The sequence below is a fragment of the Lagopus muta genome, chromosome 13 (assembly GCF_023343835.1).
Source record: "Lagopus muta isolate bLagMut1 chromosome 13, bLagMut1 primary, whole genome shotgun sequence".
In the NCBI taxonomy this organism is placed as follows: Eukaryota; Metazoa; Chordata; class Aves; order Galliformes; family Phasianidae; genus Lagopus; species Lagopus muta.
In genome coordinates, this window is record NC_064445.1 from 1,598,322 (window position 1) to 1,613,237 (window position 14,916).

A 14,916-nucleotide genomic window follows, 5' to 3' on the forward strand; every position below is an offset into this window, starting at 1 on the left:
GCCTGCTAGGCTGTCACGGATGCTGCCTGCACCTGTGGTTCCTGTCTGCTCTGTTCAGGTTCTTGTGAAGGAAGTGGGGGTAGGGTGAGGGTTGTTTTTTCTTCTTCTTTTTTTTTAAACAACAAAGGAAACTTAATTGCTTTGGAAAATGGCTGAGCTGTAGCCTCTGCCTCTGTTTGTCTGTGCTTCACCCAGCGAGCTGCTTCCTTCCTCGTCCCCCCGTGCACCTCACACATCCATGCAGTGCTGGAGCCAGCCCTTGTCTTACCTGCGTCCTGCTGTTCCCCCGAATGTGGCCACCAGTGCAGCAGGAGCTGGTCCTGGGAAGATAAATTGCCTGCAGCCTCACTGAACAGGCACTGCTTGGTCCCCATCTCTCTCCCCAAGCCTTTGGGGTAGGTAGGAAGCAGGCTGAAGGCCAGAGCACGCATTTATTGGGATCAAGCGTAAAGGAACAAACTTGAGGCTCAGAGATCCACCACAGTGGTCCCACAGTGTGGGAGCTGGAGGTGACTGAATGCAGCTGTGAGGGCCTGAGCTGTCTGAATGCTGCAGTCCCCACAACCCCAGGGTTTGGTTACAGGTGATACACACTCCTCATCAGCTCATTGCCCCGGTGGTGCTGCAGCTCCTCCACCCCTTTGCAGGGATGCCTGGAGCAGCTGATGCTGGGAGGGACCAGCCTGTCGCATCCTGCAGGGCTGTGGGAAGTGTGGGGACCTGCGTGGGGTCACCTTCAGGCAGCACAGTGCTCAGCCCCCTTCCTCACAGCCCCTCTGGAACATGGGCTGCCTCCTGGTACCCTGCTGGGCTGCTCACAGGGCTCGGCTGAACCTGCTGCACACTTTCCTCCATCTGCTTTGGCTGTGTGAGGATGGTGGTTGGGGAAAGCCAAGTCCTGCTGGTAGAGATGCTGCCTCGATGCCTCTGCTTGCTTGCTTGATTTGCTCAGTGCTGTGCTTGCTCTGTCCATGCTATCCCTGTCCTTACAGGCTCTTTTGCGCTGCCGTTTATTTGGCCTGGCAGATGTGAGCTCCCAGAGGAGCTCTTGAAGCTGTGGATGAAATGGGGCAGCCCAGCCCTGGCAAACAGACCTGCAGCATCTCTGGCACTCTCCTGCAGTGCCTGGAGCACCTGCAGCGTGGGATGGTGGCGTGAGGCAGCACAGAACGTCCTGGAGCAGCACACCTGGGGGATCGACCCACCTACAGCACAGAGTCCTGCAGTGTGCCCTCATCCCTGGGGCTCACCCACACCCCACCGAGTTCTCCCCTCTGTCCACTGCCACACCAGAGCCTGTAAAGCACGGCGGGGGCTCAGGAGGACTCCGCCAGGGACACAGCCTGCAGCTGCCCCTCAGGGCTCGGCAGCTCGGCCTCCTCACGGCTGCTATCCAGGGTCTCGGATCCCTCGAAGCAGCCCGAGTCCCGGGGAATGTCCCCCTTGGGCTCCGAGGGCGAATGCTGCTCAGTGGTGCCGTCCCCTTCCTCCGCATCACTGCTTGCTGCTGGGGGACAGGACAAAACATCAAGCCATCAGCTTGCTCCTCGCCACCAAGGCTAGAGCTAGCATGGGACATCACTGCCCAGCCCTTACTGTCATAATCCAGGAGGAGCTCAGCAGCTGTGAGCAGCTTGGCGCGGTGCTGGGGGTCGGTGATGTTCAGCTCGTTGAGGTGGGTCTCCCGCAGCTCCTTGAAGTCCTCCAGAGTCTGGTAGCCGTTCAGCAGTAGCGTGGAGGTGTGCTCCTGGAGCAGGGAGCAGCACGATGGAGAACCCAGCCCTGCTCCAGCCTCACACATCCCCTCTGTCCTCAGCCACGCTCAGGCACGAAGCAGAGGGACCCAGAGGATGGGAGAGGGTGGGAGCAGAACAGAGGCTCCTATTTTCCTTCCTATGGTGCTCCGATTCTTATCCCATCCCATCCCTACTGCTCTCTTGGGCTACCCATGTGATCCCCTACCGTCCCCTATGGGCCGGGCAGGCTCTGCCCCTGCCCCACTGCAGTCCCTGTCCCCCCCCAGCCCTCACCTGCAGGTTGATGCGCTCCAGCAGCTCATGGAGGGTCTTGGGCTTGAGCCGCTTGCTCTTGGCCTGGCCTCGGCTCTTGCGGGTGGGGGCTGCCTCCTCAGGGATGACATCCACGTAGATGAACTTGAAGGAGCCCACTTTGTTGTTAAGCAGCCCCGTCCAGGTGCCCACAGGTGGCTTTTCGATGATGCCGATGATATCCCCTTTCTGATCCGAGGAATCACAGCATCATTTGGGTTGGAAAAGCCCTCTCAGATCCCCAGCCCACCCCCCCGTGCCCATCACTGCGTCCCTCGGTGCCACATCCCCACAATCTGGAGCACACCGGTGATGGTGACCCCACCGCAGCTTCGGCAGCGTGACATCCAACCTGAGCCCCCCACCACCGTGCCCACCTCCCTTCAGACATCCCCAGACACCCCCTGGCCCTCACCCGCAGCTTCAGAGAGTCCTTGTCATAAGGGCTGGGTGTGAAGTCGGTGTGCACGCGGGCTCTGCCGCAGAAGGGCCCGGTGTAGGCTGGGCTGCTGTCCTCCAAGCGCGGGCTGTCCTGGCTGGTGAAGCCGGGGCTGAGCCCCTCACTGCCTGCAAGGGGATGGGAGGGCTCAGCATTGGTGCCGATCTTGGGGCCACGCTTGGGGCCTGGGCTGTGCTTACCGCTGGACAGCTGGCGGCTGACAGACGGGTGCGCGTCCTCCTCCATCTCCACGTAGGACAGCGGCATCTTCTCGTGGCTCGGCTCCTCTGCGCCAGCTGAGGGCAGGGGAGACGGACACCCCTCTTCCTCCACCTCCGCCTGCTGTGGGGAGCGGGCTTGGTGCTGGGGAGCGGGGACGGCTGCCCCACAGCCCCAAGCCCCGCTCTCACCTTCCCTTCAGCCAGCGCTCGCACAGCCATGCGGCCCATCTTGCGGTTCATGGTGCGGGAGATGACGGCCCGCCACTTCTTGCCCAGCTTCATCCCACCGCTGCTGCCCCGAGCCGCCTCTTCAGGGCCTGCACCGCTGGGCTCATCCTCGGGGATCTGCAGGGAGACAGAGAGGGGAGGGCATGGGGGGCTCCCAAGGCTCCAGACTAGGGCAATGCCTGGCCCCTGGGTGCCCCATGGCACGTGGGACTTGGAGAAGGGCTGCGGGTGGGGACAGATGCTTACATTCTCCTCCAGGTTGAACTCCTTCTCGCTTGTCACCGGGGAGCTGACTTTGGATTTGGCAAAGTCCTTGAAGCTGCTGGAACGCTGCAGGGAGAGCTGGGGGTGTGGGGAGGGGGTGAGGGCTCTTTGTGCTGCCGGGAGAGGCTCTCTGCTCACCCCCAGCGTGGCAGCGTTGCCCTCAACCATGGCATTGCAACTTCCCCACCCGGTTCTTTTTTTTGCCAGCTCCACTAGGCACCCATTTTATTTTCTCTCTGCTCCTGCACTGTGAGCTCTCAGTGTCTCCTCCGCATCCCTGTGTGACAGCAGCTCCCGGCACTGCAGTTGGCACCACGGCCTCACTGCACAGCCGGCCCCACGCTGGGGAGGAGCCGGTGTTGCAACAGCACTGGCACAGCGTTGGCAAACCGCGAGCTCGGGGCCGGGGGGGGGTAAAAGGGGGGGGCCCTGCCCTGTGCTGCACCCTCAGCAGCATTGCAGCCAAGGAGCGAGAGGGAAGTGAGAGCGGTGGGGATGCCCAGCGGGGCTCTGCAGGGCAGCCCTGCTCCGTCGGATGCCGCGCAGCCATTCGCGCAGCAGCCTGGAGCTTCTCAGCGCAGTGACCCCACTCCGCTCTGCCGGGGAGCGCCCTGCAACGGGGACTAACAAAGAGCAACGGTGCTGCTGCTGCTGCTGCTGCTGCTGCTGCAGGCCCTGCCCGCAGGCGGAGGGCTCCGTGCCGGTGCAGAGCTGCCGGAGGAAGCGGCGGATGCACGTGATGGGGCTGCAACCTCGCGCTGCCTCGACCGCAGACACCTTGCTGGGAGCCGTGCCCGGCAGCCCCGCCATCCCCCCGGCAGGAAACGGCAGCGGCCGCCCACATTGCAGAGAACGGCGAAGAGGGGGAGCTGCTGCTTCCCCCGCACGACCCCACGGGTGCCCGCAGTCGTTTAGGGGTCTGAGCATCCCCAGCCCCACATCACAGCTGCGCCCCGAGGATGCAGCCCTGCTGCCGCCCCGCGTTGTGCGGGCGCTGGTTGGTGGCGGCTGCACGTTCAGCTCCCAGCCCGAGCCGTGCGTTCGCGGGGCTGCGTGTCGTTGGCGGCTGCTGGCAGTGCCACCTCTGCCCCACTCCATCCCATCCTCCCGGACGCGCAGACCGCATCACCCGGTGCTCTCAGCCCTCAGTCCCATCGGTGAAGGACGGCCATCCCCGGGCCGGTCCCGGTGCTCACCTTCCTGTGGCCCGGCTCCTTCTCGCCGGCGTTGGAGGGCTTTCGGCGCAGCATGGTGCTGGGTGCCGGAGCACGGCGCAGCGCCTGGCGGGGCACAGACCGAAGCGTCGGCACCGCAGCTGGGAAGCGCACAGGAAGCCGGCGGTCACATGAGAGCTCCGAGCCGCTCAGCTTCGGGGCGCGCAGCCTGGGCCGGGAGGAAGGAAGCTCTCCTCGAAGCGGCCGCCCTGCCCAGAGCCCCGGAGCGGCGCCGTTTTCACACCCTCGCACCCATCCCCACCGCTGCTGTTGGGCTCCGCGCGTCCCCGAGAGGGCGAGGTTCCCACCGTGCCCATCACGTCCCATTGCCGGGCACTTTGGCCAGCCCCTACATGGGGCACAGGGTTGGGTCACGCTCAGACAGCCCCAGTGCACTGATGCACACACCCAGCATTGACGCCGTTTAAGTGCAAAGAACAAATATTAAAAGAAAAAAAAAAGACATAACGAGGAAATGAGCAACAGGGAGAAGAAACGTCCCTGGCTGTTGGTGGCAGGATCAGGCCTGCAGCTTGGCCAGCAGCACAGAGATGAAGGAGGTGATGGCCAGCATGGCGGTGGTGGTGGAGGCAGCGCTGCTCAGTGGGAAGGGCTCAGTGTTTCTCTGCAGCCAGCTGTACTCCTCCTCCAGCTGCTGCCGCTGCAGCTCCGGCCCCACACGTGCACGGATGGTCTCATAGTAGGCGTTCAGGTACTGGATCTGCAGGCAGACACATCTCCATCTCAGTGTCCGTCCCCACACCAGCCCCGTGCGCCCACCTCAGCTCTGCCTGTCCCGGTTCCCATACGTGCTCCTGTGACAGGAGGCTGACGTCGATGAGGTTGCGGTCGTAGGGCACCAGGGACACCACCTCAAAGGTCAGGAAGGGCTTCTCCCCTGTAAGGTGCTGCCGGGGAAGGTCAGAAAGTGGCTGCAGCCCCTGTGGCACTGCCAGCCTCTCGCCGTGCCCGAGCCCCCCAGCCCCATGCAGAGTCCTGGAAGGGGTACAGCAGTACCTTGGTCTGTGCCTCCACCACCAGCACGATGTCCTCGATGCGGATGCCGAACTCTCCATCCTGGTAGTAGCCAGGCTCTGGGGACAGTGCCCAGCACATCCTGAGCCCTGGCAGCACCTCCACCCCATCCCACCCCTGGGCAGAAAGCTGTGGACCCTTGGCACTGCCCCACAACCATCCCCACAACACCAAGGCAGCAGGAGCCGGCTGGACGCACGCACCGATGGATGTGAACATGCCTGCAGTCAGCGGCACGTTGTTGGACTGGAAGCCCACCGGCCCTGTGAGGGACACAAGGTGGGTTATGGCTCACTGGGACACTGCGTGCCCCCTTCCCCCCCCCATCCCACCCCCAGTGCTCACACTCGTGCACCGAGAGGAAGTTGCCGATGCCGTGCCCGGTTCCATGGCCATAGTTGAGCCCCACTTCCCACAGCGCCCGGCGGGCAAAGGTCTCCACTGTTCTCCCTGGAGGATGAGGAGGTGGAACAGAGCTGGGAGCAGCAATGGGACCCCTGCCCTGCTCCCACCACACCGAGCTGCACACCCACCAGCTGTGTCAGATGGGAAGACGAGGCGGGAGAGGTCAATATTGCCCATCAGCACACGGGTGTAGGCTTCCTAGAAGGGAATCGGGGGCTGAGCACGATGGTGTGTGGGGCATCCCTCTGCCCCCACGGCACGGGGGCCATCCCACAGCGCCAGCACCTTCTGCAGCGAGGTCGGTGTGCCCCAGTGCACGGTGCGTGTGATGTCCGTGGTGCCATCCCTGCAAAGGGGGATGCGAGTGGGTCCCCATCACCCCACAGCTCTGCGGGCACAGAGGGGACAGGGAGCTCTACGCACAGATACTGCCCGCCTGTGTCTGCCAGGTACATCTCATCCACTGACAGCTGCCGGCTGCTGCCATTGGCTGGGCTGGGGAAAAGGGAGAGGTGAGAACCCATCCGAAGCGTCCCCACACAGCACATCTCCCTCCCCATCCCCACACCTGTAGTGTGCCAGCGCCGCGTTGAGCCCGCTGGCGGAGATGGACTCAAAGCTGGGCCCGTGGCTGTGCTGCTGTGCCCTGGAAGGCAGCGGAAGGGGGACGTGGCGGGGGGGTCCCTGCTGCCCCATGCCGGCTGCTCCCCCAGGTAGGCACCAACCAGCGGAGGGCATCGATGTGGCGGGCACCCGAAAACTCATCCACCAGCCCCTGCGGCACCATCTTCTCCAGCCACAGCAGGTATTGGATGACAGCCACCGCATCCCGAACCTGTGGGCAGCTCCGTGGTACCGGGAGTTGTCACCATCCCCCCCCCCGAGCAGCTGGCTGAAGGGATGGGCACAGCCTTACGTGGGCTGCTCGCAGCAGTTCCTGCTCCTTGGCGTTCTTCACAGCCTTGGCGTGCATCACCGGAGAGTAGCTGTCCTCCAGCAGCTTCTCCTGCACAGGTGACAACGGTGGGACACGGCCAACCCATCCCCTGCTCCCAGCCCCACCGGCAGGATTTCGTGGTGAACCTCACCTGGGGGATGATGCTGTAGAGGCCGTAGGTGGTGTATTCAGTGCCCAGCCAGATGGTGACGTTGCCCTGAGCGTAGTGATGGAGGTGGGTGCTCACCTGCCCGTAGTCCCACAGCTCCACGCAGAGCGGCCCCGGGCAGCCGGAGCGCAACGACTGCTGAGCCTCCGCTGTCAGCCGTGCCGAGTCCACAAACAGGCTGGGAAAGGGGCATGGTGATGGGGGGGGAGGGGTTGGGGGGGAACCGCTGGGTTTTACTGGGAGGGGTGAGATCGATTCTGGAAAAGATGTAGGACTTGGAGGTGGGATGCAATGGGGTGGGCGCTGCAGGATGCGAGGAGCGTGTGGGGAACGGGTGGAGGGGGGGAATCTAATGGGATAAGGGAGGAGGGTTGGGTGAGCCCCACAGCAGCCACTGCCCACCTGATGTTGGTGGTGGTCAGGAGGGTGTAGGAATAGAAGACGGGGTTGTAGGGGATGTCATCTCCGCGGAGGTTGAAGAGCCCTGCCAGGGGTGAGACATCAGAGCTGTGCCCACCCCGATGCCCCTGGGGCAGTGCCACAACCTCGGTGCTCTACTCACAGGCCGTCTCCTCCAGCCCTGAGAGCAGCAGAGCTGTGGGACTCCGCGTGTGCTCCTCCATCTGCTGCCGGATCCCAGCCACCTTCTCCTGCCAGCTGCTCCCTGGGGTGAGGTGAGGGGGGCTCAGCGCATGGCCCTCCTCTGAGCGAGCAGAGATGGGTGGGAGGCGTACCTGTGAACTCCTCTGGGAGGTTGTAGATGTTGCCGGAAGGTAAAGGGGGTCTCTGGTTGCCCCACACTTGGTCCACAAGGTTGGTCTCCATGGGCAGCAGGGTGATGCCGGAGCCCTGCAGGGCCTCCTGGTAGCTCTTCCATGTGTCTGCAGGGAGAATGGCCCACGGGGCTGCATCACCCAGCGACCACCCTATGAGGAAGCATCCCCTCGGTGCCAGCCTGCCGTACCGATGGAGAAGAGGAAGGGGTCCAGGCTGACGTTCCCCCCTGCAGGAACCAACTCCATGATCCACGTCCCGATGGACTCAATCCACGCTGCAAGGCAGAGCTGTGTGTGTGGGGGGGGTTCTGGCAGTGGGCAGCCCCTCACCCCCACCTCCCTGCACTGACTGGTCCTCTGCAGCTCCCAGTTGCAGTCCAGCTGCCTCTCTGCCTGCGTCCAGTAGCGGCTGTCGGTCCACAGGGCTGCTCTGTTCTCCGTCACCACACCGGTGCCTGGGGGGCAGCAGGTCTCAGGCATCGTTTCTCCCCCAGTCCCACTCCCCAGCAGCTCACATCCCCCCAGGGCTGGGCACAGAGCCCAGCAGAGATGCTCCCACCTGCAGAGCCGGTGAAACCGGTGAGCCAGCCCAGGCGGGCGTCCCTGTCTGCAATGTACTCGCTCTGGGGATGGGATGGAGAGGTGAGAGGAGATCCGAGAGCTGGCACGGTGTGTGTGGGGATGGCACCTCACCATGTGGGCATCCGTGGAGGGCACGACGTAGGCATGGATGTTATGGGCACGCATGGCATCCCGCAGAGCGCTGAGCTGTGCCGAGCTGTTGGTGGCCGTGGGAGGCAGGTACTGGTGGCACAAAGGGACAGGCAGGAGTGGGGCTGGGCAGGGGGCCTTCGAAGCACCCCAGGGTGGGCGCAGGCTGTGTGCGAGGGGCTCACCGGGGGGTCCACGGAGCAGTCCCTGATGTCGGTCCTGGGGGAGGCGGCGAGCTGCGAGCGTCCCACGGAGCAACCTGAGGGGTTCTGAGCCTCAGCGGGAGCTCGGGCTCCTGCTCAGCCCCAGCCCGGCCCGCAGCGATGCGTGCCCCGTACCCTGCAGCAGGAGCAGCCAGGCTGCTGTCCAGCGGGAGGGCGGCATGGCTGTCCCCGCGCTGCGGGACGCGGAGGGGACGTTTGGTGCCGTGGAGCGAGCGACCGGTCCCTCCTCCTGCGCCTTTGCCCCTTGGGCGGAGGGATGCCGAGGCCCCGGGCAGAGACCGGGGGTCGTTGTCCTCTTCACAGAGCGCTTCTGCTCTCTAGATAACCAGATAAGAGCAAACAGCTCAATCAGCACCGAGTCCAAAGATCTCCCGGAAGCAGAGGTGCGGCTGTGCCAGCTCAGCCTGGCACGTCCCTGCTGGCCACGGGCGAACCAGGGGGGGCTGCACTGCCCCAAAACCACCAGGGGGAGAGGGATGGAACGCACGGCCGCTCACGGCTGCATCCCGCTCAGCCCGCCCGTGCCGTCGGCCTGGAGGGAAGTGACATTGAGCAGCACGGGGTGAGGGTACGGTGCTGCCGTCCTCCGGCCCCGCTATGGAGAAGGGCAGAGCTCGGCTCCCCAGGTCACATCCAGCGAAAGGACGAATCCTGCCGCGCCGGTGGGGCGCGATGTCCTCCCGCTATGGGGACACCCCTGCAGGACGGGCTCTGCGCAGCGCGACTGCGGGGGTGATGGGGATCTTCGGGTGGGGATGCGGCTCCAACCGGGGTCGAAGAACGGCGGGATGCCGGGTGGGTCCTACAGGAAATGAACAACGAACCGCTTTATGAGCAGCCCGCCCTGCCGATGCACCGTCCCGCGGTGTCAGTGCGAAGCTGTCGGCCACGAGATGGCACCACGACCGCACCGCAGGTCCCGGCCGTGTCCCCGCGCTGCGCGGAGGCGAGGCGACAGCGGGACCCGGAGGCATCACCGCCATCCTGCCCCTGTGAACGGCACCGAGCCGAGGCCGGGCATATGCATGTCACCGATGCTCCCGGCCAGGCCGCTGTCACCCCGGAGACCCTCTGTTGGTCCTCCCGTGTGGTTGGGCTGTGCGGGAGCCTCTGCACGGGGCTGGGTGGGGGCACACGGTGACCACGAGGTCCCTGCGATCATCACAGCAACCAAAGTTTCTCAAGGATGCGCCATGCGGTTGCCACGGTGACCATCAGGCATCGCTTCGCTTCCGTCCTGCTAATTAACAAAACGTGCTAACGATGCTGCACATCCTCCTCCTCCTCTTCCTCCAGCCATCCCCAGGGACTCCGACCCGCTCACCGGGGGCTGCTCTGAGCTCTAGAGCGGCCTCGACCGGACGAAGCCCATCCACTGTGCGTCCGGTGGGGCCCGGCCCTCCCCCCCCGGGAGCTTTCCTCGACGACGGGCCCAGAGGAAGGCTTGGGGGAGACATCCTCCCTTTGTGGGCTATTGTTAGCCTTCCGCCACCTGCAGGGCTGTGGGGTGACTCAGGCCGGGGTGATGCGCCCGAGCAAACAGGACGTGGGGTGGGAGGGAGGGAGGGAACCCCTGGGACCCCAGGAATGCGGAAGGTGGTGTAGGAGCATTGGGATCCAGGGGAAATCCCCTGTGAAGGGGGCTGGGGATCCATCAGCGATGCGGAGCGCTGCGGGAGAGCACAGGGCACCCACCTCCAGCTGAACCCACAGCAGCTCTGGAGCACTGCAGCTCTGTTGGGATGCAAAGCTGTTGCTTTATCTGCCAGCAAAATCCCGTCTGTGTCCAGCTGCACATCAGTGGTCACCACACCAGTGATGGTGCAGAGGTGGTTTTGGGAGGCCCTGCGCAGGCATCTCGCACCTCCACAGCCCTCACTGGCACGGAGCACCTGAAGCTGGAAAGGTCCCACTGCAGGACACCCCAAGCAGCATGCCAGGAGCTCACCCTGATGGAGCTCACCTCCAAGGATGGACACCCACCACCCCCTCTGTGTGCCGTGCCCCACACTGCTCTGCCCCACATACAGCAAATGAATGCTTCCTGCTGGCAGTGGAGCCTTTGGTGCTGCTGTCTGTGCCCTCTGCCATGTTCCAGGGGCTGCCTACAGGGGCTGCCTACAGCCACCACCCCCGCGCCCCCCCCAAGCAAAGCATTTCCACCTTACCTCTGATGCAAAATCCCCCTTTCAGCTGAACCTCCCACCTACCAACTCCCAGGGCTCCTCTCCAGGAACTTTTCTTCTCTTTACCCACCTCTGGGTTTGACCTGACACAGGTGCAGCCCATTGGCCTCATTAAAACCTCATTAGATTCACAAGGGCCCACATGAAGCCCACAGGCCCCCTTGGATGGCATCCATCTCCTCCAGTTCCTCCACTGCACCACTCAGCTGTGTGACATCTGCAGCACTGCTGAGGGTGTGCTCAGCCTCCTGTCCTTGTCACAGAGCTGTTAAATCACTCTGGTCCTCCCCCAGAGCCCTGGACACCACTGGTTGCTGCTCCTCACTTGCACACAGAGTTGTGGAGCTCTCTGGGTGCAACCCAATCAAGTCCTTATCCACTGAGCAGTTCTCCATCTGCCACATCCACATCTCTGTCGTGCAGAGGCAGCAGGACATCCCCAAAGCTCTGGGTGAGCCGCATCACTCCGTGCCCACCAGCACCGTGAGCACTGGGGATCAGCAGCTCCTGTCCTTCCCCCATCACCTCTGGGCTCTCTGAGCACCTCGTACAGCTTCCAGGAGGATCTGCTCCGTGAGCAGCACACCGGGCACAGCAGTGACACCGCCCGGCCTGCAGCTTCCTGGCTCTTCCTTTTTCTTTCCCCCTTTTTCAGACAGCGCGACCCCGTCGGGCCGCCACGACTCCTCACTCAGTGGTTTGGCACCGGCACCCCCAGCTCCCCCCGGCTTCCACCCCCGGCCGCACTGCGGGCCGATGCGGGGGGCGTGGGGGGGGGGGAGGGTGGGCTCAGAGCCCTTTGCCGACCTCAGTCATTCTGAAGTCCTTCCCTTTGCTCCCCGGCGGATCGCGGGGCCGACCCTCCCCACGAGCATCCTCGGCGCCCCCCGCATCCCTTCGGATGCCACCCCCTGGGCACCCCGGGGGGCTGCAGCGCTGAGAGGGCGGAGCGGGGCGGGGCGAGCTGCGGACCCCCCTCCCCCGTACCGGCGGCCACATGACCGGGCGGGAGCGGGGCCGGGCCGGGCTCTCACCGCCTACAAATGCGGCGATCCCGGAGCGGGGCCACCGCCTCCTGCGTGTCCGTGTCCTCGCGTGTCTGTGTCCCCGCGCAGGGCGGAGCATGGCGGCGCGCCGCTGGCTGCTGGCGCTGCTGCTGCTCTTCTGCCTCGCGCTGAGCGCCGCGTCCGCGGGTGAGTGCGGGGCTGAGAGCCGTGCGGGGTCGGGGAGGGCGGGGGGAGGCAGAGCCGTCGATCCCCGGGAGTGGGGGGGGGAGAGGACAAAGCGCTTTTCACGGTGGCAACAAACCGCGGACTGTCCCGAAGGCAGGGAGGCCGAACGACGGCCGGGAGCCGCCTGTGCCACCGGGTGCCGGGGGGCGGCCGCGCCGTCTCTGGTGCCATCCACGTGCTGGAGGTACCGGAGCATCTCCGCCGTCACCCCGAGCTGTGTGGCTCCGGGGTGGGGGGCTGAGATCGAAGCCTGATCGGGGCTTTGCCGTGCCCTATGGTGACAGCGGTGGCACCGTGCAGGTGACCCGGCCATCTGGCTGCAGGAAGCGCTCGCTCTCTGGGCGCGTGGCTCCTGCAGGGAGGGTGATTGAGGAGGTGCTGCCCAGCTCCTGGAGCATCCCCACCCCGCGGGTGGGCAGGGCATCCGCTCACGCTGCTCTGCCATCCCCAGGGCCGCTGGGAGTGGGGCTGGACGGGATGAATCCCGAGGACGGCCTCATCCGAACGCTGGTGCGGCCACGGGGTGCGCGGCGTGGCAACGTGCGGCGGCCAGGAGGGTGGAGGAGGCTCCGCCGTCCCCGGCCACGGCTGTCCCATAAGGGCCCCATGCCCTTCTGATGGAGGTGAGTGACGTGGAGGGGACACGCGTGGCGCTGCCCACAGCTCGCTCATCCTGACGGCCTTTGCTCTCCTTGCAGGACCGCCGCCAGCGCTCCAAGGATGCATCCCCACTGCCTGCTCTGCTCGTCCCTGAGCCGGCATCACCTCTCTGCAGCTGTCCCTGGTGGCTCTGGCACCGTGTTCTCCCAGTGCCCCCTGTCCCGATCCCGGTGTGCCGGGTCCAGGGGCTCTGCGTAAAGCACTTTGTCTGGCGGAGGAGCTCTCCGTGGGGCCCTGCCCCATCCCCTCCTGGAGGGGTCTATTTATTCCTGTGATGCTGACCCCGTGTGAGCTGCCCTGTGGGGTTCCCACCCCCCGGGGCTCTGCAGGAAGCACTGATGTACCCCAAAAGGGCCGCAGCGGTGCCGGGCCCTGCTGGTCACCGCGTCTGTCACGTCTGTAAAGAATTGTTCTGTGTAAATACATCTTTATTATAAAGAGCTATGATGACAGTAAGCGCTTGTGGTGATGGTGTGGTGGGAGACTGAATGAAGGGCTGGGGGACGTTCTGCAGCCTGTGGGGCTGGGGTGCTCTGTGGCCTGAGTAGGGACGCATCCCATCACTGCTCCCATGGTGCTGATTTTGGTATCAGTGCTGTGACAGCAGCCAGGCTGGGATCTCATGCATCTCTTTAGCCAGAAGTGGTTTGTAACTCAGGGTGTGAGCACCACGATGCTGATGTTGCCGTGGTTACCGGCTGCTGGGTGTAGCACCAGTGTCTGGGGTTGGGCTGCCTGGTCTTGGGCACCTCTGGTTGCTGCCATCCTCTGGTGGCCGCTGGACACCCAGCCTGCCTCAGCCCTGCACCGCGTGCTCCGGGTCCCTTCGTCCCCCCGTCTGCTGTCCCTATTCCCAGAGTCTGCGCTCCTGGTGTCCTCCTCCCTGCCATCTCTATTCTTGGTGTCCCTATTCCTGGTGTCCCTGTCTCTGGTATCCACGTCCCTGGTGATCCTATTGCTGATGTCCCTGACAGCCCTGCCCTTGCCGTTCCAGTTCCCAGTGTCCCTGTTGCCGTGGGTCCTGATAGGCAAGCAGCTGCAGGCACCTCTCCCTGGTGTCCCTCCAGGCCCACACAGGAGGGTGGCAGCTTGGGGCTCAGCAAGCAAATCTTACACTTGGATGGGGGCTGAGCTGTGCAAAGGGACGGGACCACCCCAGAAACCCCCAAGCCAGGGCAGTGCAGTGCATGCAGGGCTCCCGAGGCCTCCATCCCCTGCAGGAGGGGTGCAGGAGGGAGAGCGAGGAGGGCACGGTGGTGGGGGTCCCACAGGCAACACAGGGCTGCAGCACTGGAGGGGAGGGGTTAATGGGGCCGTGGAAGAGCGGAAAGTCTGCAGCTGCGGGGCTGCAAGCAGGGGCCTGGGGGAAGCGGGGCTGGGCCCAGCTGGCCTCCATGAGCTCATCCTCGGGGACCGGGAGGGATGCACTCCCGGCCACGTGCCAGCGCGATCCCGACACGCCGCATGCCTGTGCCCGCCCTGCAGAGACGCGGCTGGGTTCTTCCCTTCTGCAGGGTTTGAAGGCTGCAGCGCCGCTGGGTACCTCAGTATGGGGGTTAGGATGCGCTGCCCCCGCCCAGCGGCCTCGTGGCTGCCCTGGAAGGGGGAGGCCGGGGAGGTCCCCCCCGGTTGGGCCGTGGCCAGCGGTGCTGGAGGAAAAGGCTCCTGGGCCAGGAGACCGAAGGAATCTCTGGCTTTTCCTGGCCTGGCTGGCTGCCCGCAGGCAGGTGGGGGCTGCTGGGCTGCACTGCTCTCCCCGTGCTGTGTGCTGTGCCAACGCTGTGCCGTGCCAGCCGTTCACCTGCTGCAGGAGGGCTGAGAGGGTGGGTGCACGAGGGTGGCACCCGAGTGCCTGGCTGTGTGTGGGGTCCTGTCAGCACAGTGACAACTGGGTGCCAGAAAGCCCAACAGGGACAGAGGGATGCCACCAACCGCGCTGCTCCCACTGCACAGACATCACCGCTAGGAGCACGGGCTGTACTCAATCCCCAAACACTTTGCAGGGCTCAGAGCTGCGTGCTGCCAGCTCCCAAGGAGCCGCACAGCCTCAAGGACACGCAGGCCAGGCCTCGTTCTGTCCCTGGGGATCCACGGGGCTTCGCGCCCTCTCCGGCATTTCCGCCGGCAGTGGCAGGAATGCGGCGGCCGTAGGAACAATGCGGCACCT

The 14,916-nt window shown here is 64.7% G+C and overlaps 3 protein-coding genes across 5 annotated transcripts; 1 reads left to right on the forward strand and 2 right to left on the reverse strand.

The window, feature by feature from the left end:
* Positions 1–412: 412 nt before the first annotated feature.
* On the reverse strand, positions 413–4,876 carry SASH3 (SAM and SH3 domain containing 3). Of its 3 annotated transcripts, none has more exons than XM_048959337.1 (8): positions 4,397–4,876; positions 3,183–3,278; positions 2,898–3,053; positions 2,688–2,826; positions 2,464–2,615; positions 2,031–2,237; positions 1,597–1,747; positions 413–1,507 (listed from the first exon to the last, which is right to left on the reverse strand). In XM_048959337.1, the coding sequence occupies exons 1-8, from the start codon at positions 4,739–4,741 to the stop codon at positions 1,317–1,319; spliced, it is 1,437 nt and encodes a 478-aa protein (XP_048815294.1). In that variant the 5' UTR covers positions 4,742–4,876; the 3' UTR covers positions 413–1,316. The 3 variants fall into 3 exon arrangements, with proteins under 3 accessions (XP_048815294.1, XP_048815295.1, XP_048815293.1); XM_048959338.1 differs by having other exon boundaries at positions 413–1,504; positions 2,688–2,829; XM_048959336.1 differs by having other exon boundaries at positions 2,688–2,829.
* XPNPEP2 (X-prolyl aminopeptidase 2) lies at positions 4,838–8,993 on the reverse strand. The gene is made up of 21 exons (XM_048959333.1): positions 8,786–8,993; positions 8,633–8,706; positions 8,430–8,540; positions 8,296–8,359; positions 8,087–8,191; positions 7,925–8,011; positions 7,695–7,841; positions 7,523–7,624; positions 7,363–7,444; positions 6,943–7,138; positions 6,771–6,860; positions 6,580–6,689; positions 6,423–6,500; positions 6,278–6,349; positions 6,140–6,200; positions 5,983–6,052; positions 5,795–5,899; positions 5,653–5,712; positions 5,432–5,508; positions 5,224–5,322; positions 4,838–5,135 (listed from the first exon to the last, which is right to left on the reverse strand). Exons 1-21 carry the CDS (start codon positions 8,829–8,831, stop codon positions 4,935–4,937), a joined length of 2,037 nt encoding a protein of 678 aa, XP_048815290.1. The 5' UTR covers positions 8,832–8,993; the 3' UTR covers positions 4,838–4,934.
* A 2,861-nt stretch (positions 8,994–11,854) lies between these two features.
* On the forward strand, positions 11,855–13,227 carry APLN (apelin). The gene is made up of 3 exons (XM_048959353.1): positions 11,855–12,050; positions 12,541–12,712; positions 12,788–13,227. Exons 1-2 carry the CDS (start codon positions 11,855–11,857, stop codon positions 12,705–12,707), a joined length of 363 nt encoding a protein of 120 aa, XP_048815310.1. The 3' UTR covers positions 12,708–12,712; positions 12,788–13,227.
* Positions 13,228–14,916: the final 1,689 nt, after the last annotated feature.

Coding starts and splice junctions, on each gene's coding strand:
- SASH3 (XM_048959336.1), bottom strand. CDS start 4,741: ATGGGACGTGATGGGCACGGTGGGAACCTCGCCCTCTCGGGGACGCGC. Junction 2,238..2,463: donor AGGACTCTCTGAAGCTGCGG/GTGAGGGCCAGG, acceptor TCCTCGGATCAG/AAAGGGGATATCATCGGCAT. Junction 1,748..2,030: donor TGGAGCGCATCAACCTGCAG/GTGAGGGCTGGG, acceptor TCCCTGCTCCAG/GAGCACACCTCCACGCTACT.
- APLN (XM_048959353.1), top strand. CDS start 11,855: ATGACCGGGCGGGAGCGGGGCCGGGCCGGGCTCTCACCGCCTACAAAT. Junction 12,051..12,540: donor GCTGAGCGCCGCGTCCGCGG/GTGAGTGCGGGG, acceptor TGCCATCCCCAG/GGCCGCTGGGAGTGGGGCTG.
- XPNPEP2 (XM_048959333.1), bottom strand. CDS start 8,831: ATGCCGCCCTCCCGCTGGACAGCAGCCTGGCTGCTCCTGCTGCAGG. Junction 8,707..8,785: donor CTGGCTGCTCCTGCTGCAGG/GTACGGGGCACG, acceptor AGAACCCCTCAG/GTTGCTCCGTGGGACGCTCG. Junction 6,501..6,579: donor CACATCGATGCCCTCCGCTG/GTTGGTGCCTAC, acceptor GCTGCCTTCCAG/GGCACAGCAGCACAGCCACG.